The sequence below is a fragment of the Anser anser genome (genome assembly GCF_964211835.1).
Source record: "Anser anser genome assembly, chromosome: 8".
Classification (NCBI taxonomy): domain Eukaryota; kingdom Metazoa; phylum Chordata; class Aves; order Anseriformes; family Anatidae; genus Anser; species Anser anser.
The window spans coordinates 2038839-2064650 of NC_139728.1; the positions used below are offsets into that span (position 1 = coordinate 2038839).

The 25812-nt window shown below is 38.6% G+C and overlaps 1 protein-coding gene across 7 annotated transcripts in view; it reads right to left on the reverse strand.

Annotated features, from left to right (window-relative positions):
• Positions 1–25812, reverse strand: part of DPYD (dihydropyrimidine dehydrogenase) — a 355784-nt gene that overhangs the window by 70538 nt on the left and 259434 nt on the right. For all 7 annotated transcript variants that reach the window (XM_083846247.1, XM_083846246.1, XM_083846248.1 and 4 more), the window contains 2 exons: positions 19062–19182; positions 17967–18086 (listed from right to left, as the gene is read on the reverse strand). In XM_083846247.1, coding sequence (XP_083702373.1) covers positions 17967–18086; positions 19062–19182 — 241 coding nt within the window. The remainder of the gene's footprint in view (positions 1–17966; positions 18087–19061; positions 19183–25812) is intronic.

The window sequence follows — 25812 nt, forward strand, 5'->3', positions numbered from 1 at the left end:
AATCCAGTGAACAGACATGTTTAGAGAGAAAAATGATCCACAATGAGGTCCCCAAATGGGACATACAACATTCAGTGCACTAAAAAAATACAGGGTGTGCCCCAACAGCAAGTTCACGACGGACCTCGCCACAAGTTTACTGGTGCACAGCACAATATTTCTGACTCAGCTCAGGACCTGGAGAAGACTCCTTTCACTGCCACGATCCATTTCATGGCCTGTTCAGTCCATCACTACTTAAACATTAATAGCCATTTGCCAAAATCAGTAATAACGATGCACTATTTACTCAGGCTCTGGCTATTTCCAACCAAAACTTTAAAATATGCATTCATTTACCAAACAGAGCATTTGAGAGACTATTGATTTTACGGCACATCTCTACAACAGTTAGCCACATCTTCAAAGCAACGGCTACCTAATGTTTCATTTTATTGATAATTTCTGAAAGGTGACTTTAGAATAAAGTTAATGACTGCAGATTTAAAATAATTTCTATCTTACTACCAACTCAGACTCAAGAAACGACATCGACTGACTGCATTCTACTGATTTTTGTTAGCATATCACAACTATGTATGACATTTATGCCCTGATAAAGTGATGGTGTGTTACTATTTTCTCTGATAATCATTCCCCCTCCCCCCCATCCTTTTTTTTTTTTTTTAAATTTCAAAGCTTACTTCTTATTTGATTCTATTTGGAATACCCATGGGTTTGAGTCTAATGTGTACCTGGAAAAAAGGCAGTAATAATTTTGCATCATGTTTCCTTTAACAAAAATTGCACCTAAATGCAAAAAATGATGGAACTTTTATAAGCATAGAGGAAATACAGTATCCTTTTTAGAATTTATTTTTACCATTTTTGAATTTCTCCCTATTATTTATGCTCTTTCAGCTGAATGTTCATAAAATCACCACAGTTCTTACACAATAAATGTTTAGCAGTCACTGGAGACTTCTCTCAATTAAAAAGGTTAGAATCAGAGAAAGAGAAAGGAAAAAAGTAAATTTTTCTTATCTGTAGATATTATTTATTCAGGAAGACCCGAGGGAATTTTCAACCGTATCGAACTTCAGTAGGAAAAATCAAGAGGACAGATAGAAATTGTTTTGCGATTGCTGCAAGAGCCAGTTAAACATTTTCTAACAAAGCCATTCTTTCACTGCAAGCTGCAGATCTACTAAAATCAATACTTTTGGTGATCTGCATGAAGCCTAGCAAAATGTGTTCTGTTGCAATTTATCAGTTGCTCCTTATGTTTTCCAGGTTGGTATAGCAATAACAATGATAAAAGCAGTGCTAATGACTGAGGTATGCTCCCAGCATAGCACAAGGAAAAGGACACATGAATTAGACCAGCATAAAAGTGGGACAGGCCATCTAAGAAATACTGTCCACAGTTACCAGACTAAAATGTTGCAACCATCACAGGGACACAAAAAAGTTCCTGACAAATTCTGCTGGGTAATCCTCTCCCCTGAAAGATGTGAGTGTTTCACTTCAGCACACCCTAAGTCTCGCTGCCCTCTTATTCCAGTGCAGAGGCAGATGTGTTTAACAAGTCCAGTAGAAGGGTTTGTGGCTATTTACCCAGAAGCTTACAGATCTGTTCAAAAGCAGCATTGCCCCTGTCAGCCTCAGAGGCAGCGCTACCTTTGTTTGAGCTGGCTTTAACCTCCTTAACAACAACAACTACCACGGTCAACATGACCCTGGCACCAGAAAGCAGGACGTGCGTGTGTCCAAGTGTCTGTGTGGGTACTGCAGTGCATACATAATTCTGACCATACAAAGGCAATTTAGTACATCTGAGTAAGGACACACTGGCAGAGTGGCGACTGACTGCTGAGCAGGGCGTTGAGGCTCCCACAGTGTTTTTAAAAATAAAAGCATTACTGAAAATGCAGCACAGCAACTTTGCAGGTTATTTACAAAAGCTGAAGCATACCTTATACTGTTTAATACCCATTGGTCTAGGAAGTTCATTACAGCAAGGGAAGTAGAACTTAAGAAAGAACAGCAAATTAAAGAAAGTAGGTAACCAGAAAGCTTAAATGAAGTATTTCCTTTTGCCTTTACATAACTCATTACCAGACTTATCCCATTTTGAGGTTTATCTATTTTATCCAGTTGGTACCCTCTAGTAATATACAATTTTATGTATGTATCTATTTCTATCTATTTATATATTAAAAATATGAAAAAACTCGTAAGATAGCATGAACATAAAAATTTTGTGAAACAAATGACTTTAGTTCAGCTGAAAATGCTGTATTTCCCTGTGTAATAGTGTGTCTACACACACATCTGCCATTTTATTATTACATATCTATATAATCTGTGTGAGTATATATATACACGCATACTCAGTAGATATATTTCCATATTCACATATACATAAAACAGTGGATGACACGTCCCCTGATAAAACCTGTTATTTCAACACTTCAAGTGAAAAGTGTTAAAATAAATGGCTCATCACATACAATGTGTTAAAATAAATGTTTATTTCAACACTGTGTGTATCATAGCCATTTATTTCAACACTTCCCGTTTCTCAAGACTCACACAACCAAGAGTAGGAGATCTGATAGCTATAGCTAAGGTAGTTGAAGCACACAGCCTTACTCATCTGCTTGCCATAGGATGAGTAGGAAGTTAGCTGACACTTTTTTTTCTCCCAGCAATAAATGGAAACTACCTACCTTGACTGTTCATGGGGATCTGCATGTGTCTGTAAGCTGGTGGGCTACATCATGATTTAGAAAGAAAAAGCCATACCAGAGTTTGTTGAGAGGGTTGGAAAGCAAGCTGCTGCTATCAGGGTAGCGTTTGGAAAGGCAGATGCGTATGGGGACTTTTGACAATTTCACTTTGCAATTTTGGAGTTTGACTCAAAGTTATCCGGCCAGACAAGGATTCAGGTGAACAACAGCGAAATCTGGAGCTGTTCATGCTGAAGGCTGAAAGGGGCATGATTTTTGCAGAAGCAACTGTAATTTGGTGATCAAATTATGAGTTAGGAGAGAACAGCTGTGTTCCCTCCTTATCCTTGTGAAAATAGTTTCTTGGGAGGATTCTTCAGGTCCCAAGACTTGCCTTATTTATTTTAATACAGTACCTGAAGGATCTTTGGAGCAGAAGCTTTCCAAATTTAGGTAATCTCTACAGCACAAATATAGTCATTGGGAGCTATGTGTTAATGCGTTTAGATTAGATTAACATGTGAACCTGCTCCTACAAGCTGAGCTTGGACATTACATTGTATGGCAGCATTAAACTAGCATGACTTTCTTTCTCTGCCTTATTTAGTGAGGAAAGCACTAGAAAATAATATTCCCTGGTAGCTCCCGCTGGAGCCGGAGGGCATTCTTCCTTTATAGATCAGTTTCAGTAAGGGATAGAGCAGGATGAGGGTGAAGAAATTTAAATAATTAAGCAACATGCAAAAAGATTCCACAAACTACCAGTCCCCTCCAAGCAGTATTTACAGCTAACTTGCCTGCAATGTCTCCTTACAGCTTTCCTCCTTTGAAAAACACACAAAGCATGATTAGGCTCTAGCAAGACAGTGTGGCCTTAAGAAGATAAACACTTCACGGGGGGGGTCTCATTTTTTTCTTGTCTATTTTCCTCCCTGAAATTGCAGATCTGCGTGCTGGTCTGGACAGAGCACAAACCTACAAACTGAACTAACAAAACGTTAGTGAAGACTTCGCAACCAGTACACCCTGTCAGAAGACTGTTTTGCACCCAGTAAATGAAAGACCGAGACTACAGTTTCATCAACACACAAATAAAGTCACTGCCTCAAGTCAAGCCACTCCACAGCACTAGTTGCCTATATTCAAACATCTCTCTTCCTGTAAAGTTTTCTTTGTCCAATGTCACCTTTGGCAGATAAAACACTATAATCATTCTGCAGCAGAATACAATGCAATGGAAGTTCTCTAGGAAAAAAATGTTTTCATTCTTTCACTTTCTTCAGATGTGATTAGTTCCAGAAAAAGGAGGTATCATCACTCCTTTGAAGGCACCGTATGTTATAAGATTGGTCCTCAGAAGTTGGCAACATGTAATAACAGTGCTTTATTCCTAAACATCAATCAGTTTCAAGAATGGCAGTTGCTCACAGAATGGTAATAATGGAAATATTCAGCTAATAACTACTGTAGACATTAAAACACTGTATGACAGATGTGAAGTGCTCGTTACACAAGAACACTTTCTTATAATTACAGGTTTATAACTAGGTACATAAGTTTCTAAATATTTAGTTCCTTATCCACCTGTATTTCTGTAATGAAATTTGCATGACAATACTTAGTTATCTGTAAAAGAAAAGGACCCTCCACCCCCACAGCAAGTCGATATCTTGGCTTTAGCTGAGACCTTGGCGGTGCATGGATGACAGTTGTAAAGACAGGGCTTTTCTTCTGTTGCTTCTTTTTAATAACCTTCACAGTTACAGGAGGTTTCATGCCACTTCTCTAGCTGAGTGTACAGTGAGCTGAAGAGCTAACATCTTAATGGAAAGTGAAATAATAGCATGCCTGTGCTGTGTAAACTATCCGTGGCATAAAGGAAATGCAAACCTTATTTGTGGAGGCCTTTACTAGCTTTGGATATATTATCCAGGGTTAGTAATTAAAACATGTTTATATCAGTCCTACCTTTATATCAGCCACACAACTCAGTGCTGGTTTCAAGATGAAATTACACACCTGTATCTTAACTCTGCCTTCTGCATTAATAAAAAAATAACAGCATTAATAGGCTTAAACACTCATTTATTTTATGTATTCAGAGCAACATAAGGGGATGCAAGGGAATTCAGTGCGTTGCTCTGTCAGATCATTTTAATTGTTATCCAATGAGGGCAGCTCAGAGGGTGAGTAAGGGACTTAAATTATGTACTTACTCATCCCCTCGGCTTCCACTGAAGAAAAACGATAGCAACACAACTCTAAACTGCATTCACTGGTCTTCAGTGATCAAAGTAAAGGCCAATTAACACAAAGCCAGTGGCCAATGTGTGTTTGTTGATTTTAAATACTCCTAGAACACACATTGCTGCTACTAAAAACATACCAGCAATATTTTGCACATATGCAATGCCTTTTAGGAGAGAATATCCAAATACTATACAAAGGTATAACATTTTTATCTCAAGAGTCCTGGAGAGGAAATGTGTGTGTGAGGAGTGAATAATTTCACCTGCAAAGATTAGGCAGCAGGCAGTCCTCCTGGTTACAAATCCCTTGTCCCGGGTCATCATATTGCTCTTTTCACTAAAACTGTTGGTAATTTGGGGGATCTTATTTTACAGATAACCTCTCTAAATCGACTAAAGCACGCAGCTCTTGCAAGTAAATTACACACTAATGTCCGGGTCCTCAGCACCTTATTCTGTTCATTTTCATGCGTGAATTTTTATGCACGCTCAAAACACAACCTCAAGCACAGGAATAAGTCTGCTCACAGAAGCATACAGGACTGTTGTTGACCAGTGCTGTCATCCATAAAAGAATTATGTTCTCCTTCCTTCCTCTTTTTCTTTAATCTAAAATAAAATGTACCTGAAAATTCATTCACTCTGGGAGCAATATCTTTGGGCAAAACTGGCTTGCTTCCTTGTTCTTCTTGGTGACAGAATTATTAGGAATTCTGAAGGTTATTTTAAACAATCATTGTACGTATGAAAACTAAGTGATCCCACTTGCGTGAGCTATCACTAAGATAATACTGTGTGGAGTGCTCAAAGAATACAACTCACAAAAGCATAAATGTTCCACATGAAATTCTAACACATCTGCTCAACACTGAAAAGCCAGCATTTAAGTCCAAAGCACTAAAAAGCATAGACAAGTGCATTTTTGGAATCAAAACAAATGCTGGTAATTTAAGAAAATACTATGAAGCACACAAAGACTGTACAATGCCATATGTTGCACAATGCATCTGGTAATCAATTTAGTCTATGTGCCAAATTTACTAGAAGCCCAAATAGGCTTAAGTTCTTTATTCAGAAACTCAAAAAGTAAACTAGAAGCATTATAAACACACTGCACTTACAATTAGAAAACAAGTGGATTTTTCTTTTTAGTTACATAATACAAATAAAAATTAATCTCCTAAATTATATCCCATAATGAATACATGTCCAAGCTTCACTTTTGATCAACAGCTTTCGCAGACTCACAGTTTTAGGACATGGTCTGTTGCACAGCGTAAGAGATAAATGTGATTTTTAAATTATTTTTCATTCAATGTTTATTTCTGTTTCGGAGGTTTGAAGTCATGAAGGTTTTATGCTGTCTTTTGTGATTCTATTCTCAATATGTTACTGAAGATGTCATCAAACACGGACGTACGAGAAATCTTGCATGTATTGTAGTCCTAAGTCAAATATGAATTCACAGTTACGGTATTAAAAATACAGTGGAAATCACTAATTTAAGTGGACAGCACCTATAAAGGCACCTATAAAGCCAAAATAAATGGAGTAGGATAATAGTTTTCAGACTTGGGTTACAGTGTCAATGCAGAGACTCGAGCTGTGTTAACTCACCAAGCTTGATCTTGCTTGCCAGAGCATGCTTGTCAATATTTAGCTCCCAGGGAGCATGTCATGAGTCTTTACAAAAAGTAGCTTAAATACAAAATACTATAGCAGCTGCTGTGATCCTTTTCCTAACACTGAGATTAAATTGTTGAAACTTGTTTTCAGCTTTGTAATCCAGAAAATGTGTGCCATATACCTACTATAACAAGAACATGAGAAATGGCTTTAAGGGATTGCAATGCTGTTATTAGGGTTTATTAAAATACAGAAAAACACCAGATGCTTTACGTTAACTGATTGGAAGATATTTTAATGTCAAACATACAAACATCACTTTCTCCTGTGACACTCTTTGTGCCACTATGCCTCCTTTTGCCCGACAAACCATTGGCTCAGCCAAGTGAATCTTATTCATGAGAAACAGAGAGAAATAGAAATGGATGTTGGAGACATGCAAGTTTGGAAAAGAGATTGTAAGAGTGACAAATTTCTTTTGTTTTTGAAGACTTTTATCACCCCATACTATCTGCCTTTACCTAGAAACTGGGGATGTTCTCAGAGCTGCAAAATAGCAAGCCTGAGTTGGAATGAAATCTCCATGCCAGCCCGTTTAGCAAGGGAGCTCCTTGCTAAAATTCCTCTTGACAGGACAGAACAAGATTCACCATGACTTCCCTGCCTCCAGCAGGGTTTTCCTCCTCTCTGGATAACTGCCAGAGATGGATCCTTTAATATGTTTTTATGAACAACAAAGATGTAAGCAATCTCTTAATTCGCCCAATAACCTAGATGGTACCACGTAGCAGGTATTTTCAAAATATTTCTTCTAGCTCCTATTTGTAGGTCCGAATTCTTCAAACTCCATCTTCAGTAAGTTCTGAAGAAGCTCATTAATTTGTAAGAAAAAGCAACTGATTCTTAAATACCTCGTCTGGCAACACCTTCTCTGCAAGTGCTCCTGATAAACAGAGTTTATCAGGGCCTAGAATGAGAAGATTTCTCTGAGTACTCCCTTTTAAAATCTAAACAGCTCTCAAGTGGGCATATAGCCAAAAATCAGTGAAAATGCTGCCAAAGCTGGTGTAATCAATACACAGGCAGCTGACATGGCATTAACAGTGTAAGCACAACAATAAATGACAGGGAGTAAGATAAGCTCAGCCCAGCCAAAATGGACTGGAGTAATCAAACATACTTCTGAAAATCAGTACGTCACTCAGGAGGGCCATGAAACACATACAAATGGCCAGACACAACCATAACACAGTTAACCACGTACTCCTCGGCAGGCCTGCTTGTGAAACAAAACACAGCTTTCTCCCTCTTTTGAGCTGCCGGTAACAAAGTTCTCCACAGCATCAGCCTTACCTCTGTGCTGAGTCGGGTACAGTACCACACGTTTCACTGCCAGACCTCACGCCATTAAAAACACCCTCTCTGCAGAGCTGCCACAGCTGCACTGTGGATTTGTGCGTCTCATTCTGAAAGAGTGGGGCACTGCACTCAGCAGTTCTCACTCAGCTCTCATTTAAACCAAATAATGGTGGCTAAATCCCTCACTACGAGTGTCCTTTGGGACCTGAACAGGACTTAGCACTAAGATGGTTATACATTACATGTTAATAGGGAAGACATTTGCAATTACCTGGCAACATAGATGTTGCAAATTGTTTATAAATTGGAAAAACAGATTACTACAGCAGGTTTCCTAAAAGATTTTGTACGGTATGTTTGTATTTACTGTTTGTGAGCAGCATGTTTGTATAGCTCCTTCCATACAACGATATATCTGCACGAAAAGGCACATTAAAATGCAAATCCTTTAGCTGACTACTATGTATTAGTTGCATTCTTTTTAAAGGTTAAAAAAAAGAGTTCTGATAGTTGTGAAATACTTTTATAAATGCTTCTGGCAATAACTCATAAGGGATGAAGCAATGCCCAGTGAAATACAAACCTCGAATCTACTCAGTTAAACAAATCTGCTATATTTTGTGTTCTGTATTTTATATGTGAAGTTAGCATTAGGATTTATTAATCATTGAAGTAGGATACTAAAATACAGAATGTTAGAAGAATTTAGGTGAATAAAGATGTGTTCACTATGGCAAGTTCATTACAAATCATGGCTAACCAGTAAAGGTTCCTCCTATACGGAAGCAGGACAGCAGCAGTAACTGCTTAAGTATGTCCTTTTTACACTGCTGGATGTAAAGTAAAGCCCTGGGTTTAGTTGTTCCAAATATTTACCTCCCGCCCACTCCATCCCTTGTATCTGGTTGTCAAAGTATCCTGCAACTGGATTAACCTAAGCAACTTAAGCAAGTGCAGTTTCATGCAACTGAAGCCTTCTCTTCAAGCCACTTCCATTTCTAAAAAACAGCAGTTGCATTTTATAGATAGCAAGAAGAGTGGGAGTCCCAATATCCTGACAGAGATGCCTCAGACACTGAGGTTACCAGAGCTACTGAGCTACACAAGCTGGGGTACCCTGAGAGCGGTGGTATCCTGAGACTGAGGGTGGAGGCCAGCAGCCAGTTGGCCTGTCTTGCAAGCACAGCTGTCCCACAGGAGAGAAGAAAGAACAGCATGAAGCTTCATGTTAACAGATGTTAAATAAGAAGTCATTTTCTATTTATTTGTTGGCTCATATTTTGATGTTAAGCGTATTGCAAAATCTTTATTTTTCAACCATATCAACCCTGTTGCTGATTTGGATACGGAGTATAAAGTAGCAGAAAAGACAATTATGGGCCCGGTTCAATCAACAGCAGGGAACTTGTAACACCAACGTATATTCACATAAATTTGGAACCCATTTCCTTTCTCAGCTCTTTCCTTCTGTCACCTATACTGAAGCTCACTAAAGTCTCATAATCTGTATTCAAGTTTGAATCCATCTTGTATGTAACGCTGCAACAAAGCTTTGCAAAACTGCGGGTCAACTTGAACAGTGCCACCTAAAATTATCTTCTTGTGCTCTAGCCCACGGTCATGTGTTACTTAAATGACCTCCAAAATGAATTGTAGTAAGTTTTTAATGATAGAAATATATCTTTTTTTTTTTCTTCCTACACAATAATCTAAAGATATGACACAAAAATATCCTGAGATTTTTTTGTGAGCATTTGCTTAAAATTTAAAGAGGTGATCATAAAAGAAAGAGACACATACACCCGTAGACCTGACAGACACGGAAAGACAATCAACCAGTGCTGACAAAAGACAACGTAAACAGGTTCAATCTTGTTGATATTAACAGTCCTCACCAGGTTGTAGTGTACATATGGTACATTCATCTCTGCCCATTACTGCAAACAAGTTTAAATACAGGCCCCTGTACTATCAGCCTGCTTTAAAATGCTGTCACTTTTCTCTTTCTTCATCAATTCATTTCCATTCTTTGTTAATCAGACTATGTCTCTAAGTCGCTAACTACACAAGCACCCTTTACTTAACCACGTCAATCTGCATGATTATATGAACTGATTTCCCATTTATCTAGCTGCAGGCAGATTAAAACCACACATTCTTTCACCCGTGCTTGGACAATCCAGGCCACAGTCTTTTTTTTTTTTTAATACCATATTATGACTGAATAGAATTTATGGTTTTATCTGAATCATCATCTGACATTAGTAAGACTTGATAGCCTAAAGATTATTATTTCATACAAAAAAAAAAAAAGACACTTTTTGGAAATGAGTAATTCTAAATGGACATATTATATATGAAATACGATGTAAAAAGCAAATCCAGAGTACTCAACAACAGTGGTTTAAAGATTAATCAAATTACAGGCTATTGAAACTGCAAAATACACCTGGTTGCATTTCAGAGCCCTATACGGACTAGAAACAGTTAACGATGATTTGGTGGTTTTCTAGGAGTTTGAAACAAATACTTGGCTTTTAGTCTGAGAGCAATGCTGGACATTTCTGTCTGATGCTTGGGGGATTCAGCCAACTAACAGATACATTTGGTGAAGAATCTCATTCTAGTCATGCCCTCCCTTCCTAATTTCCCTTTTCACTGTTTTGTCGTCTTTGCCTGTTCCTCAGGGAACCGAGTGATTGATAGCCTAATCCAATGACTGTATTACAGCTGCCTCAACTTGGACTCTTTTCCTTATCATTAGCAGTTAGCCTATGGTTAAATTCACAGCTCACTGCTTGGTACAACCCCTGAGATTTAAGGGTCTGGCCTTTAGAAAATATTTAACATAAAATTGAAATCTTGACATACTGAGAATTCAGTTCTCTGCAAGGCTTCTTTAATTAATCCAATGTACTGTACCATTGTTCTATATGAGACTGTGACATGGTGAACTGTTACTGACGCTCACAGAGATGTGTAATTCTAAATTAAACACTCACTTACATGTACCTACACTGCATTTGTTTCCCAAGTACATGTGCACAAAAGTGAAAAGTTAAATGCAATCTATAACAATAATAAAACACAAACCAATTACATTTCAAGAGTAAAGACTTTTCATTCAGTTCAAGCTTGGAATGAGCTTTTTTCAAAGTAAGAGGAGAAAACAGCTTTGTTCAAAAGCTGTGCGTGAAGACCAATACTTCGTTCTTCTTCAGGACTCATTTAATCTTTTGGCAAATTAAATCAATTATGATCATTTTTCATCAACTACAAATGGCACCTGTGCTAGAAGTGTAAAGTGTTTTCTTTGTGGAAAGAAAATGTCTAAAAATACTAAAAATGGAGAAAATATGCTTAGTCTCTGACCTTATCTGGAGAATAATACTTATTTTTAAATAGCTATGGGAAGGATGTAGACCTTGATCTATGCTGTAAACCTTTGCCCTACCTCCAGTCAGTCGATGAGCTGCAAGCTTCTATGAAAATGGCAGCTGAGTCCCAGATGAAAAATTATGCATCTCATAAACTGCTATTCTGCTGAAATGTCAAGCTATGGCAGGGCTGTACCTCAAACTCAGCGCTTGGCATTTTCCTTCTGTCTGCTTTGTTGCCATGAAGCAAACATGAACAGTGAGGATTTGTGTAGGGCAGGTAGCAAGCGAGCTCCCTGTCAAAAATCTATTATTAGGGCTCTGATCTCTTCTGCACAGACCAGTGACGGCAGAACACTAAGAGAAATCAGACTGCTGCAAGGACACCACAGAAAACAGAGGACTCTTTGTGAATCCTGACATAATATATGCAAATAAGGGCTTTTAATGGCTGAGCTACATTTAACAGAAATAATAAACCAAAATTAAAATTGTACTATGGCATATATTTGTTTTTTACTCCTATCCACACTGTTTTATAAATATATGTTAATGTAAATAGTCTTTAACTCTCAGTAAATATTTACACTAAACAGGAATGCATATGCATATATACATTTTGTTTTATTTCCAATGACGGGCAGCTTTTCATTCATTTCTATTGACCAAAATTAACACTGAAGAGTCACTGAGAGAACTGTGATTATGAAAGCAAATGCCCTTTTTTTCATTTTTCTTTTAATGATGTGTCATAAAATTAAAATTAAAAGGCAGCTCTTATATAAGTTCAAATTTTCCTCTTTCAATATAATTCATACATTTCAGATTAGAATATGCACCCCTATTAATAATGACAAATATTCATATAATGTATACATTTTAATTTAATGAAATAACAGCTGCAAAGTGTTCCCTTAAAAATCACAATTGCTGTCTGGCTGTTTTTTTTTTTGTTTTTGTAAAAAAGAGACAGCTCCACTAACTTACTTCAAAAGTAACTAATATGAACTGCCTCTGCTGATTCCCAACAATTATACATTTCCACATTTAATGACCGAATCTGCTATCTAGATATATTCCTTTTGACATCTCTTGTGGTCAGCTGTGAAGATAGAACACAACTTTTTGAATTTCTCTTGTTCTGGAAAACATCCAAACATGCACATACTAATATGCTATACCACATACTTATGCAAATAATGTCAAAATATTACAGAACGGAACAACTGGACAAAGCAGTAACAGCACATAGGCATGAGGTGCTTGAGCTATTAGTGTAAAATAATGTAAAATTTTAGCAACAAAGCATTAAAAGGATACATAGTGAGTGCACAGTAGAGTGATTTGCTTTTAACCTAAGTTTTTTGCTAAGTCCAGTGTATGGTTTTATAAATTTATCCCCTAAGGATCTGGCTTCCAGACAAAACCAATGAAACAAACATATGACAAAGAAGAACAAAAAGCCATGGAAATTCAAACAGAAGCTCTGCTCTATTCTGCTTGTAATAGATATCCTATAGTGCTGCAGTGTGATGTGTTTTATAAAACACATCTGGAATATGGAAGAACAGTATCAACACTTACGAAACAAACTTTTTTTTTTTTTTTTTATAATTTTAAAATACGTTCAAAGGAAACAACTCTTAGGGAAGCATGTAGCTGCTGACAGTATATTAACAACTCTGGGAAACCTGGCATCTTATTCTAGTACCTACAAAATACACATTTACAAAATCATTTATATTTATATGGATGAAAACATCTCTTTCAGAGACAGAGAACATTATTCATTGTGAGGATAAATAACAGCATTACCTCCTTTTCAAGAAACAAATACTCTGTATTGCATGCGTACAAGAAGAACTCGGGGTAGAATCTGACATATTCTATATTCTCAAACCTGAAGTGCTGCTGGGTCAATTCTAAAAGCTCCTTAATAGAAATTAAACTATGTCTCTAATTCTGCAAACATATACAATAGTTACATAGTTTGGAGAGCCAAAGCTTAATTGCAGTGTATTTCTTTCATCAGAAGGGCTTATTTCCTTAAATAAGGGGGCTTCAACGAGACATTTCCACCTTTTGAATAAGAGGCAGTTCCTGCAAACCTATAAAAAATGGATGAACATTGGGCTCCTCTAACCATGATGTCCTCTCACGTGATGTGGCCACAGAAATGAGTAGGGCTACTGTAGCCCTTGGGCTCAGCCAAGGCTCTATGGTGCCAATTAGAAAAGAATTTTCTTTAAAAAACACCGATTAGTCAAAATGACTGTGATTTTTTTTCCCTGCAAAGATTTTCTGACACCAGGAGAGAGGTAGAAGGTAAGGAAAAACACAGAAGATTTTATCCTGTTCAATAGTCAGAGGATTAACCTGGAGTCCAGGGGACCCAGGTGGGATTCCCTGGCTCACACCAGGGATTTAAATGTGGATCTCCCAAATCAGGCATGTGTGCAGGTCAGCAGGTTCTGCTCCTGCTCGTGTGTATCCTGTGAGAGCTGTTTCACTTTGTATTAATAATTCAATATTTGCAGGGAAGTGGAGGAGGGAGAGTGACTAATTCTACAGTCCAGTGGCCAAACGCTCACCTGGGATACTGGAATTTTCCCTGTCAAAACTAGCCAACAAACAGTAGGGTAGGATGAAGGAAACAGCCGTGCTTCTCACAGCTTAGCAATTTTCAGCTGATCGAATTATATCAGAACAGGAAGGTCACTTCCTGAGCACTGGATGGGAAGCAAACATTGACTGTGACAACTCAAAGCTAAATGGGGTTTTTAAGTAATCTCATTAAGTCTCTCCTTCTTTGAAAGACTTTAAAAATATTTCAGATGTTTAAAAAAAAAAAAAGTCTTTTCTCAAAGACATCTCAGAAGCTGGCAATTAAGTTAATAACTTTTTTTGTTTTTATTAATGTTGGAAAAACCATAGTAAACTAGCTCCCACTTACTAATTTAAAAGGAATTAAAAAGCAAATCCCTTTCCAGTGGCATGCTCAGCTAGAAAGACAAATAACAATCTTTCTGCATATAGCTGCTTCACCCGCAGCAGATGAGGAGGGGAGAGGCCAAGTGGAAGGCGCACATGGAAAAACTTTAGTTCATAGCCGTGTATGAGCCCATTTTTAAACAGTGGAAGGTTGGGAAGACTGCAAGTCAAAATGTCAGGCTGCTGCTAGGCAAGGGGATTAACAGACTTTCATTGTTTGCTCTTCGACAGCAACCTTCATCAAACTCACTGGAGTGAGCTTACACTCACCTGCCGAAGATAACCTGCACTATATGAAGAGATGTGTGACCGTAGTGAATTTAAAATGTAGTGAATTAAAAATGTGGTGAAGAATGGCTGTCCTCTAAGGGCCCAGCTTCCACAAACATCCGTCTCACGCAGCATGCCTAACAGCACTGCCCAGCCCAGGCACACATGGGGCCACCAGAGCTTTTTCCTCAAACCAGGCCCTGCCGCTGGCAGCCCACCCCAGGCTTTCAGCAGAGCCCTTTGGCTTGCAGGCCGGAGCCGGCCTGCTGCCTTATGTCAGGGAGCAAAACGTTGACTTTCACATTTGGAGCTGAGGAGGGTCACCTCCATCTTTCTGCCACACGCTGTGCCCCTACACTGCAGCACAGGGCCCCCTCAGCCCTCGGGGCCATGGCTGGAAGGTGGGGCATGCAGCACAGGGCACACCTCTCTAGGACATGAAGGGGAATGTGTCCTGGCTGCTGATGGTGGGCCCTGTGCACAGCAGCTTCTGCTTTCATTCTTCAAAGTAAAAACACCCTTTCAAGAAGAGCAACCTCTGTACTCATTGGCAACAAAACTGGAGGTTGGAGAGTTTCCTACAAGTTATGGTAAAGAGAACTTGGAAATGCAAGATAAACTGTTGCTGCCGCCTTTTTTTATTTTTTATTTTTTTTACATCCAGTTCAAGCCGGCACCAAAGATACTCCCTTACAAGCCATTCCTCAGAAGCTGGGTGATCCTCAGGGCCACCAGCAGCTGCAAGCCTAGGTGGGTTTCCAGACCCCAGAAGCCTACCTGACATGGAGGCCGCTGTGCCCTGTGCCCAGACCACAGGCGCCAGCGGTGTCATGGTCCTGTGAGGACAGGCACCTCCCTCACTTACCCCTCCTGTACTGTAGGTTATTGCCAAATAAGAGACAGTTCTAGTCCAGAAGAGAGTGAAAATCTGTGCAATTGGAATAAATACAGAAAGGAAGATACAGCTTGATTGTCCCCTGTATCTATTCTAGATCTGTGCACTGGAGAACATTATAAACCAGCTGCGCTTTGGTAAGACACAGAAAATGGCCCAAACAGATTGTTTCTATAGTAGCACTGACTTTTGTGTAAAAATGAATTCTCTCTTGAGAGAAATTATTTGAAAAAAAACCAACAAAAACTCATTGACTATATCAGATAATACAATAGAACAAAATAGAACAAAAAGTTTAAGCAGATGAAAACAGAAAAGTGATTTCCACGTGAGGAGCACAAGGCACTCCCCGGGAAGCCTGTAGGCATGTAAGTGGTGTTCCTGCCATTCAGCAGGCAGGGAAAACAGCACAGGGAAAAGTCAAGCATCTGGCTGCAGGCCACTGGCTGGGCCCAGCACTGCCAGGGACAGAGTTCAGGCCTACATACACCTACCCCTTGATCTGACAAGGCCAACGCTCCCCCTATTTTTGCCTTCTCATAAGCATGCTAGCTCTCTTGATTTAAAATTGCTTTCCTGCTTTGGTAAATTTGTATACTGTTACACCCTGGTCACCAAGCAGAAAGTATTGCAATGTGTGTGCAGCATGTATTGACTTTATTGGCTCTGTGGCTTTCTTTTCCGCAGTGTGTTGTAGGATTGGGACCTACTGATGTCAATTACCAGCAAGAAACCTTTATTTATTTGTCTGCAACAATATACTCTTTCAAAACATAATAAATTGACAGCGCTTTCAGTGGTTTTCATATTTTTTAAATAACCAGATTTGCGTCACAGGTAATGGTGCATCCCAAAATGACATCTTCTATTTCCTTTGATACATGTAAAACTTCAGGAAGAAAAATACTTACACATGCACACACACATATATATTAATATAAGAAATTGAGAACTTTTCCTTGGGTTTCATTTATAACAGAATTATAAACCATGAAAATGGTGGTAGATCTCTCCATAGTGCTGAGCATCCAGGTGCTACTGTAATTTACACTACATGCATGTTTTAAATTTGTGACATGAGACACACTTTTCATAATGCAGTCATTTTATAGATTTTATTAGACAGACTTATGGTAGGAAGGATTATTCAGAAATTGCAACTTAAATGAGAAAATGTGAATGGTGTTACTTATATAAAATACTACTGCAATAGTTCTTTTATTAATTTTTAATGCACAGCACCCACTGTGACCTCCTTTATTCTTTTCCTGTCAACATGGCTGGCTAGAGAAATTGAAATGGGCTGTAACTGTTCTCTTCTTGTTCCCCTCTTCCTCCCATTTTGCATAATATTAAAATTATAACATCTTATTGGACCGTCACTGTGAAATAATCATTATGCAATAGGCATAACAATTTTTCTGATTCTCTCTTCTTTGCCTTTTAGTGTTCTCTAAAAAATTCCAAATTCCATGCAGTTATCTAAGGCAATAAGGCAATTTTCCACTGAATATACTTGTTTGAATTAAAGTTTGTTTAAATGGTATCTTTTGCTACATTTCTTATGGTTCTCTAAGGATAACACTAGTCACATAAAATGAAGCATTTTTTTTTCCTGTCTGGTCTTCTCTGATTACAATTTTGGGGTGAGTTGGGAGGTGGGTCTGATAAAATAGTGTTTGACTCAATCAGGAGGATGCTATTACTTCTGTTATGTATATTTACTGCTACCTCTATCACCAAGGAGACTAATCTCCATACCAGTAAAGTCAAGAAGCTCACAGTATTGTCTTTGCAGGGCCAAGTTCATGTTGTCACAGCAACAGAGTGCACAGAGTCAATAGATTAATTCATTAGTGTGCACAGGCACTGAACTGGAGTGTAAAAGTTTTGCTGCTGGTTTTAAAATTAAACTGTGAAGCAGAACTTGGAAATATGGTATAAACATGATATTCTTATATATCACAAGGAATAGAATACAAAAATAAGCATATATTTACCTAACGCAATCTATTATTTTTACCACAGTGGGAAGAGGATGAAATAATCTACTTTGAAGAGGGGCATTCAGTGAGAAGGCAGCAGGATAGCTGGAGTTCGGGCTATGAAACATACACTGCATTTGGATTGTTGATATTTCCCCCTACGATGCCCTTTCATTAGCCTCTGTCTAACGTGGGGCCTGACAATTGTGACAGAATGAAAAATTTGAGGAAAAGCAGAGGTCATGAGAGAAGAGATTTCCTTCCCTCTCTAGTGACCCTATCACAGTATTCTGATGCAGCGTTTTACCATTAAGGAAAGGGCAACACGAGAGCCTTCACACTTAATCTGTTCCATCTGTCATGACTATTAGGAACATTGACCAGCAGTGAGCTTTAAGGACTCGGTGCGACTGCAGACATGATATTCTAGCCCACTACAAGGACCTCCTGATGTTTTGAAATCCTCCAAGGAAGTCGTATGCATCAAAAAGGGCAACACCTACCTGACACACCACCATATGTGGTCCTCAGTCCTACACCAACTGCTGGCCAAGGTGTGCCGTCTGCTTTCAGTCCCATCAGTCCTGACACTGTATTGGTGGCTGTAACACCATCTGCGCCACCTGTGAAAGAAAAGGTCAGTCACTTTTTGTTAAATAATGCATATAAGAACAAGAGAGGAAAAAATACAACAGAAAAACTGTGAAACTGTGAAATAACTAGAAATTCAAATAAACAGCTGAAGACAGAAAGCAACAAACTGTAAGAGGATGTGCGGAAGGGTCCTTAAAACCAGTCCTGGGCTGATAAATTTTATGCTGGCTTCAAGACAGGCTGCATCAGTTGAAAGAGCTGTAAACAGCACCTGGGAAACACAGACCAGCAGACAGGCAGATAGATCTCTGCCACAGATTCAGCTGTGTGGGACAGAATCTACTATAGTGGCTGTTCAACACTGAGAGGTGCCCCACCAGAGGGGTAACCTCCTCCAAGCTGATGACACCAACTCTGCATTGACCCAGCCAGCCCATAATTATTGCTTCTTACTGTGAGCATGAAATAGTGCAACAGAAAAAAAAAAAAAAAAAGACCACATTTTTAATACACATACTTTCAAATTCATTTCCAACCACCCTGTTTTTTAAGCTCTAAGGAAAAGTTATATATATATATATATATATATACACACACACACCCTCAAATGGTGTATTTCTGATTTCTCAGGACACACACATCATTTTTACTATCAAACAAAGGAATAGGGGAAGATACAGTGGTATGGTAAACATCTAAATATGATAGAAATTAGAGTGAGCAAAGACACATGATACATGACACATGATGAGCAAAGACATATGATTTAATGTTAATGTTAATCCAATATGGTTCTCTTTATACACTGTTATATTCTAGAATAAAGCATGGACAAAATTAGGAGATCTTTGATCACTGCACTTATTTTAACCACATCAAATAAACTGCATTCGTATTTGTTTCCGTTGTTACTTGTTATTAGTTATTATTTCTGCAGCTGTCCTATGTCCCCAACATCCAGCAAATGAGTAAATCTGTACAGCTTGTGCACTGGAGTCAGTTACCTTCCTGCGCAGCCATCGCAATATTAACAATATCAGTGACATTTGGGGTCAGCTTGGCAAAGAAAGGAATCTGAACAGCTTGTCTAACCCAGCGACAGATGTTCCGTACCAGCTCTGGATCCTGTTCAAATAGGTCAGATAAATATAGAACATAATTAAAAGTAATATGAACAAAAGGTATATCAAGGCAATAGAAAACTTTGTTATAAGTGGTTGTACTGTGATTTTGTGAAATTACACATCAGGACCAAACCTCATCTCATTAGCTAGCTTATTTAAGACACATCAAGTAACCACAAATCCATTACAGAAAGGTTAGTTCATGAAGAAAGGAAAATTTGCTTTTTTCAAAAGACAAAGATATCACAAAATGTTCCCTTCCCAGAGTGGGAAAAATATCATTTTGGATGACAGAGAGTGTCTTTACCAATTTATTTTAAAAATTACTTTTTGTTTTTAATGACTCACTCTATGTAAGATATGTTGAAAATAACTGCTATCATATAAACTAACACAATCCTAAAGTATTGGCTGACCATGCCTTGATAGAATAAGAAGGATGAGTCAGGTTGCAGGGCTATCCGAATGCAATTCTGCATTTCTGGACTTTCCTCTGACTTCACAGAATAACTTGGAATGTCCAAAATGTAAATGAAAGATCAAAACCTCCTCACTTAGAGCTCAGAATAGAAATCTTCAAATGCTGGCTTTTCATGATTTCTAGGCATTTATTTCCCTTATGGAACACATATCACCTAGACAGTAATCAGCAATCCTTTCCACTGAAAACAGCTTAGTGGTACTAACATTCTGATTCTGGCACATATCATGGCTTTTGTTCAATATAACTCTTAGGGTGTGGGTTGGTGGGTTTTTTCTTTTTCTTTTTTCGGATTGTCTACTAGTAATGCTATTCAACAAATATCTTAAAATTTGCAGTACTGATGTATGTAGAACATGGTGCGTGATCTGTTTCAAAAAATGAACTGTTACGAGATTTGGTACAAGGATAACCTGTGGGTAGGCTAATTGGTAGTGCAGCAATTATTTACATTTACTAAATCTTTATCACTCTCTCAGATAATTAAATCTGTCATATAAGAATAATTTTCTCCTGTTTGGCTATTGTAAAAATTTGGGAAGCTGCATTGTTATGAAAATGGGATGATCCTAAATGAAGTTTAGATTAAAACAATCCAGTGGTCACCAAGGTTCTTTGCAGCTTAGTGAACATACAAGAAATGTTTCCTTGCCATTTTTGTCATTTTATATCAACGATTAAATGCAAACATAAGGAACACAGGCTGTATCCCTAGAAAGACAGAGTGCTTTACATGAATAGTAAAATCCTGAGACTTAGCTGTGCCATTCCAATAAAAATGGTGATCTCCCTGCCCATGTGCTTCCATGAAATATGTATGAATGTTGCACCGGCAGTATGAAAGTAGTTGTGTCTTTGACTTTAATTTCTGTTTTGAATTTCCTTGAGGCCCAATGCAGAAATGAGACTCTCTAGTAGATATGGATTGTATATTCTTTATGTTAATTCTTCTCCTTAGAAATCTTCATAATAATGTTCAGGATGTTGGCACTACATAACTCATTATACTGACTTCGTAGTGCTTACAGTGCTGCCATAAAAATTCTTACTCCAACTCACATTAGCACTTTAAAATACACTTATTTTAATCCACATCAAATAATAACTCATTGGGAGATCGCTAATTCATATTAGCCCAATTTCCATCATATCTAAGACAATTTAACTAGTCCTTAGAAGTTTACCTTTGGACAGAGAATAATTTGTAGAGTTTGCACAAGAAGACAGCTTTTGAGAAAGGCTGAAGTGATCAGAAAGAAAGTTCACTTCTAAATGGGCATTTACATTTGCAAAGTCAATAATATGAACCACCTAAAATTAGTACTCTGCTTAATTTGGTACAGAATTTTAATGCTTTTAGTTCAAAGTCTACCATGTTGCTATAAATTATCTTCTTCTATTACACATAATAGGTTTGTAGCTTCTGTTATTAATGATGATACAGTGCAATTGTTACAGAGTCTGTAGCATAATTTTGTTGAGTGTGTCAGTGCAGGAGAATGAACAAATGCTTCAATGGACTTCAACATCCATTGACAATGCCCTTCACTTGCTGTACTTTTTTTCTTTTCTTTTTCTTTCTTTCCTTTTTTTTTTTTTTTTAAACACCATCTAAATGAAAGCTTAGTGAAATTATTGATTCATGCCTTGCATCCACAGGAATCTGTTGGTAATTTAATACCATATAAAGTCTCTTTTGGTATGAGATGTACATCAGTGTGTCTTCTGTCTTCCTGTTCTTAATCAAATATTGCTTGTTTATTCCAAAGCCACAGGAGATTTTAATGTAACAGGGCTTGTCTTTTTACTTCCCCAAGCAGCCGTACAGAATCATTTTTCCTGAATATTCATTATAGCCTTGGGCTAGATGGAGCTTTTAATCCTAACTACTCATTGCCAATGGGTAGATAGACGAGAGGAAAAACAACTATTCACCTGATCACATGATAACCTTAACTACAACCATACCTATAAGAATAAGTCCTCAGAAATTAAAGCAGCAAGTTGTCTTCTGATTGCATTTGGCATTGGTAATGAGTTGAATCCCACATCCTATCATCCCTAGGGCAGATACATCCTGCATGTTTAAGGAGGAGTGTGAAAATGCTATGAAGACAGTAGGTAACCTCTCCTTGTTTTTTGTGGTAACAAACAAAATGAGGAGGAGATTACCACAGAAATATCTGGCTGTAGATGTTGGAAACTGTGGCAATTTTTACTATTACCTGTCTTTAAGTGCCCTTGCAGGGTCCTCATTTTTACATTATCCTGTTATCGCACACTCTTTATACTGTATCTAAAACACCTCTCTGAAGTAGGGAAGTACTATTATACCTGTTTAACAAACAGATAAAGGCGAGCCAGAAATACTGAGGTGCACCTCCTCAAACTTACCTTTTTTTTGGTGCCTAGCCTTTACTAAGTCACTTGCATAAAGATCTGAAAAGATATGCCTGGTGGAGAACTGCATTTGGGTCCTCAGAATGCTTTAAACCATGATATACTTGCCACATTAACAAAAGAAATATTTGCAATTCTAGAATTTAATCAGTTTTTCAGATTATTTGAATAATGCAAAAGATGAAAATACAACTACTTTAGGGTGATAAACATGCTTTTCTTAACTGTGCAAACAGTCCTTGGGAAGCATGTATGTGTGAGGGTATTCATGTATGTATGTATATCTAAAGAATACTAATGCCAGTCAGAAAGATGTCAAAAATAAACCTGTTACAGAATTTCTCCTGAGAACTTCAGAAGGAAGGTTCCTACTTAATATAGCACATTAGCTGATCTTGCCTGTTAGTGCTACAGAAAATGGACCACACCATGCAATCTTCAGTCCATCCTTAATTACTATAATGGTGGCAGTTCTGCCTCACTAAGAACAGGGTAAGGACTTTCACAGTCATGGGTTTTAATAAAAACACAACTATTCTCAGTCAGAATCCTGATTTTACATATGCATGAAGGTTTTCTTACACAGAATTACTAGTGTTAACATTACAGGTCATGCTGATGATTTGTGCAAGTCCATTATCCTGACTGTGATGGTGTGAACTTCTAGATGGCAGAGAGAATGTTGTAAGATCCATTAGGACCTTGCATGTAAAGTCCTTAAATCTCATCCATCACTGACTCCAATGACCTAAACAACAAAATTACAGAAATTAAAATACTTTATTCTATTTAATTAAACCATAAGTCTGATCTTCATAAACCTCAACCCTATGATGGTCACAAAACTCTTTTCTCATATATATCTCTTGCCAATGAGCTTCATGGATAAATCATTCATAATGTGAACACATTTGCAATTTTAAATACCAATCCAAAATTATAGAGGCTTCATCTTGTCTTTGAATTAATTTACCATACATTAAGCTGACATGGATTTCTGATACGTGGTTAGTAGGCAAGCAAGGCACCAAGTATCTCTCAACAGTGCATTCTTCTGGTGACAGATTCTCTTTCTGTACTGGCCCTCCAGAAAAAAAATAATACTAACTAAAAAAATCTTGTAGCCCCTTATATCTATTATCATTGGAGGAGTTTTTTATATGATAAAATGTTCTACACTTAACTGCCCAATTCTCCACAGTGGATACATTTTCCAAAATAATATAGAGAGCTAAAGGAAATGGAAGGAGGGTTTTTATGTTTAGAAATGATGTAGCCAAAGAAAAACTTTATGAGTGAGAATTTGCAAGATTGGGCTTTTAAATTTAATTCAAGTATTATTCTCACTTTACTATTGTAGTGGGTTTACGTGGCAAGGTTTTGGTAGCAGGGGACCATAGGGGTGGCTTCTGTGAGAAGGATCTAGAAGCTGCCCCATGTTAGGTAAGGGCCCCACTGCTGACCAGAGCCGAGCCAATTAGCGATGTTGTTTTCCGCCTCTGTGAGAGCATATTTCAGACAGGAAAAAAAAAAAACACGCTGCGCCACACAGCAGCTGGGAGAGTGAGAGGAGTGAGGAACAGCCTTGCAGGCGCCAAGGTCAGTGAAGAAGGAGGGGGAGAGGTGCTCCAGGCGCCGGAGTGGAAGTCCCCTGCAGCCTGTGGTGAGGACCATGGTGAAGCAGGCTGTCCCCCTGCAGCCCACGGAGTACCACGGTGGAGCAGGGTTCCACGCTGCAGCCCGTGGAGGAGACCACGGTGGAGCAGGTGGACCTGCACTGACGGAGGCTGTGGCCTGTGGAAGACCCCTGCCGGAGCAGATTCCGGGCCGGACCTGTAGCCCGTGGAGAGGAGACCACACAGGAGCAGGTGAGCTGGCAGGAGCTGCTGCCCATGGGGGACCCACGTTGGAGCAGCTTGCTCCTGAGGGATGGACCTCGTGGTACGGACCCATATCTGGAGCAGTTCTTGAAGAGCTGCTGCCTGTGGGAAGCCCAGGCCGGATCAGTTCACCAAGGCCTGTATCCTGTGGGAGGGACCCCACAGCACAGCGGACGAGAGTGACTGAGAAGGAGCGGCAGAGAAGAAGTGCTATAGGCTGACCAAAACCCCTGTTCCCCTGTTCCCCACGCCACTCGGGGGGAGGAGGTGGAAGAGGGTGGATGGGGAGGAAGGTGCTTTCGGTTTCTTTCCTTTGTTTCTCACTTCTGTAGCTTGTTAGTAATAAGCAATAAATCTTACTATCTCCCTATGCTGAGTCTGTTTTGCCCATCATGATAATTACTGTGCGATCTCCTCATTCTTATCTCAACCCTTGAGCCATTTTCATCATATTTTCTCCCCGTTCCTCTTTGAGGAGGGGGAGTGAGAGAGCGGTTGTGGTGGAGCTCGGCCACCCACCCGAGTAAAACCACCACAATTATTTCATTCAACAATAGCCTGCAAGGAATGGGTTAAACCTATCCTCAGCCACATTGCTATCTGAGAGCCTACCAGGCCTCACATGTACCCTCTGAAAAAGAAGAAAGGAGAAAAGAATCCTTCACCATCTGCAGCTAACAGGTAGACTTTCTTCCAGGCCATGCTACATTTTCCTTGTGAACATTACAGTGGCTCTTCCTGCCACAACCTGCAGTGTGGGCAGGCACGGGCAAGATAGATTTTGAACAGCTTTAGAGAGGGTGTAACAATCATTTCTATACATTTCTCACCCATTCAATCCACTCCAGTGTCTCAAGATGTAGGCCTGGATATGCATCTTTTACAGAGACCCCACAGATGTCCTAGGATTCGTTAATCTGATATGCTGTTACTTGAAATACTTTTTATAGGTGCCTATCATATTTCTTTCCAGATCACAGAGCCAGAAGTTCATTAGGAAACCAGAATGTAAAATTAAATAAAATAAAACAAAACTTATCTGTGTGAAGAGCTACTCTTCACATTCCTTCAAAAGTGCTGGAAAAGTAGAAGTGTTAGAATTTCAGCTTAAAGCATTGTAAGTTAGTATCTTTAGCATACTTTTTTTCCATATTATTATCAATCTTTCCCACATGATGTTGACCAAAGATTTCTTTTCTCCCTCCTCCTATGAGATGTCCAATACTGCCTTCATAAAATTGCCTATCTACCCAAAATATCTATGGTACCTAAATACAGAATTGCAGTCAATCACTACAGCAAAAGAGACACCATTTCTGAATATCCTGGTTAATTTTACTGTCTTCTTTCATCCTAGAAAGGGGCACTTTAGTTTGTGCATTTGTCCTATTTCAAACAATTAAAGCTAACAATTTGTTTAAAGCCTGTCAATTTAATGGGAAGGATTTCCCTGGACAGAAGACAAATAACTCTCTACTTCTCATCTGAGGAAAAAAAATGTTTCATTTCTCAAGAAATTTGACAGCTTTTGGTCAACATCTATTGACCACAGCTGTCAAAAAGAAAGAAATGAGGCAGTTTAACCTAAGGCAGGAATAACAGTTTTCACAGTTGTATGTGAACCTATCTATATATATTAGGAAAAATTTCCAAAAATGTCTAAATGACTTCAAAGGTCAGCATAATCAACTCCACACAAAGGTAGCTTCTGGACAAGAGCTGATGTCCTTCTGGCTAGAATCTATAATAACGGATATGATAATGTGGAGCCAATGCCATAAAATGAACTTTTAGATAATGTCATTTGAATTCAGGACTTCTTTTTGGTCAGTCCTGTATTGCCTTTTCGTGTGCGATCTAAAGTGCACCA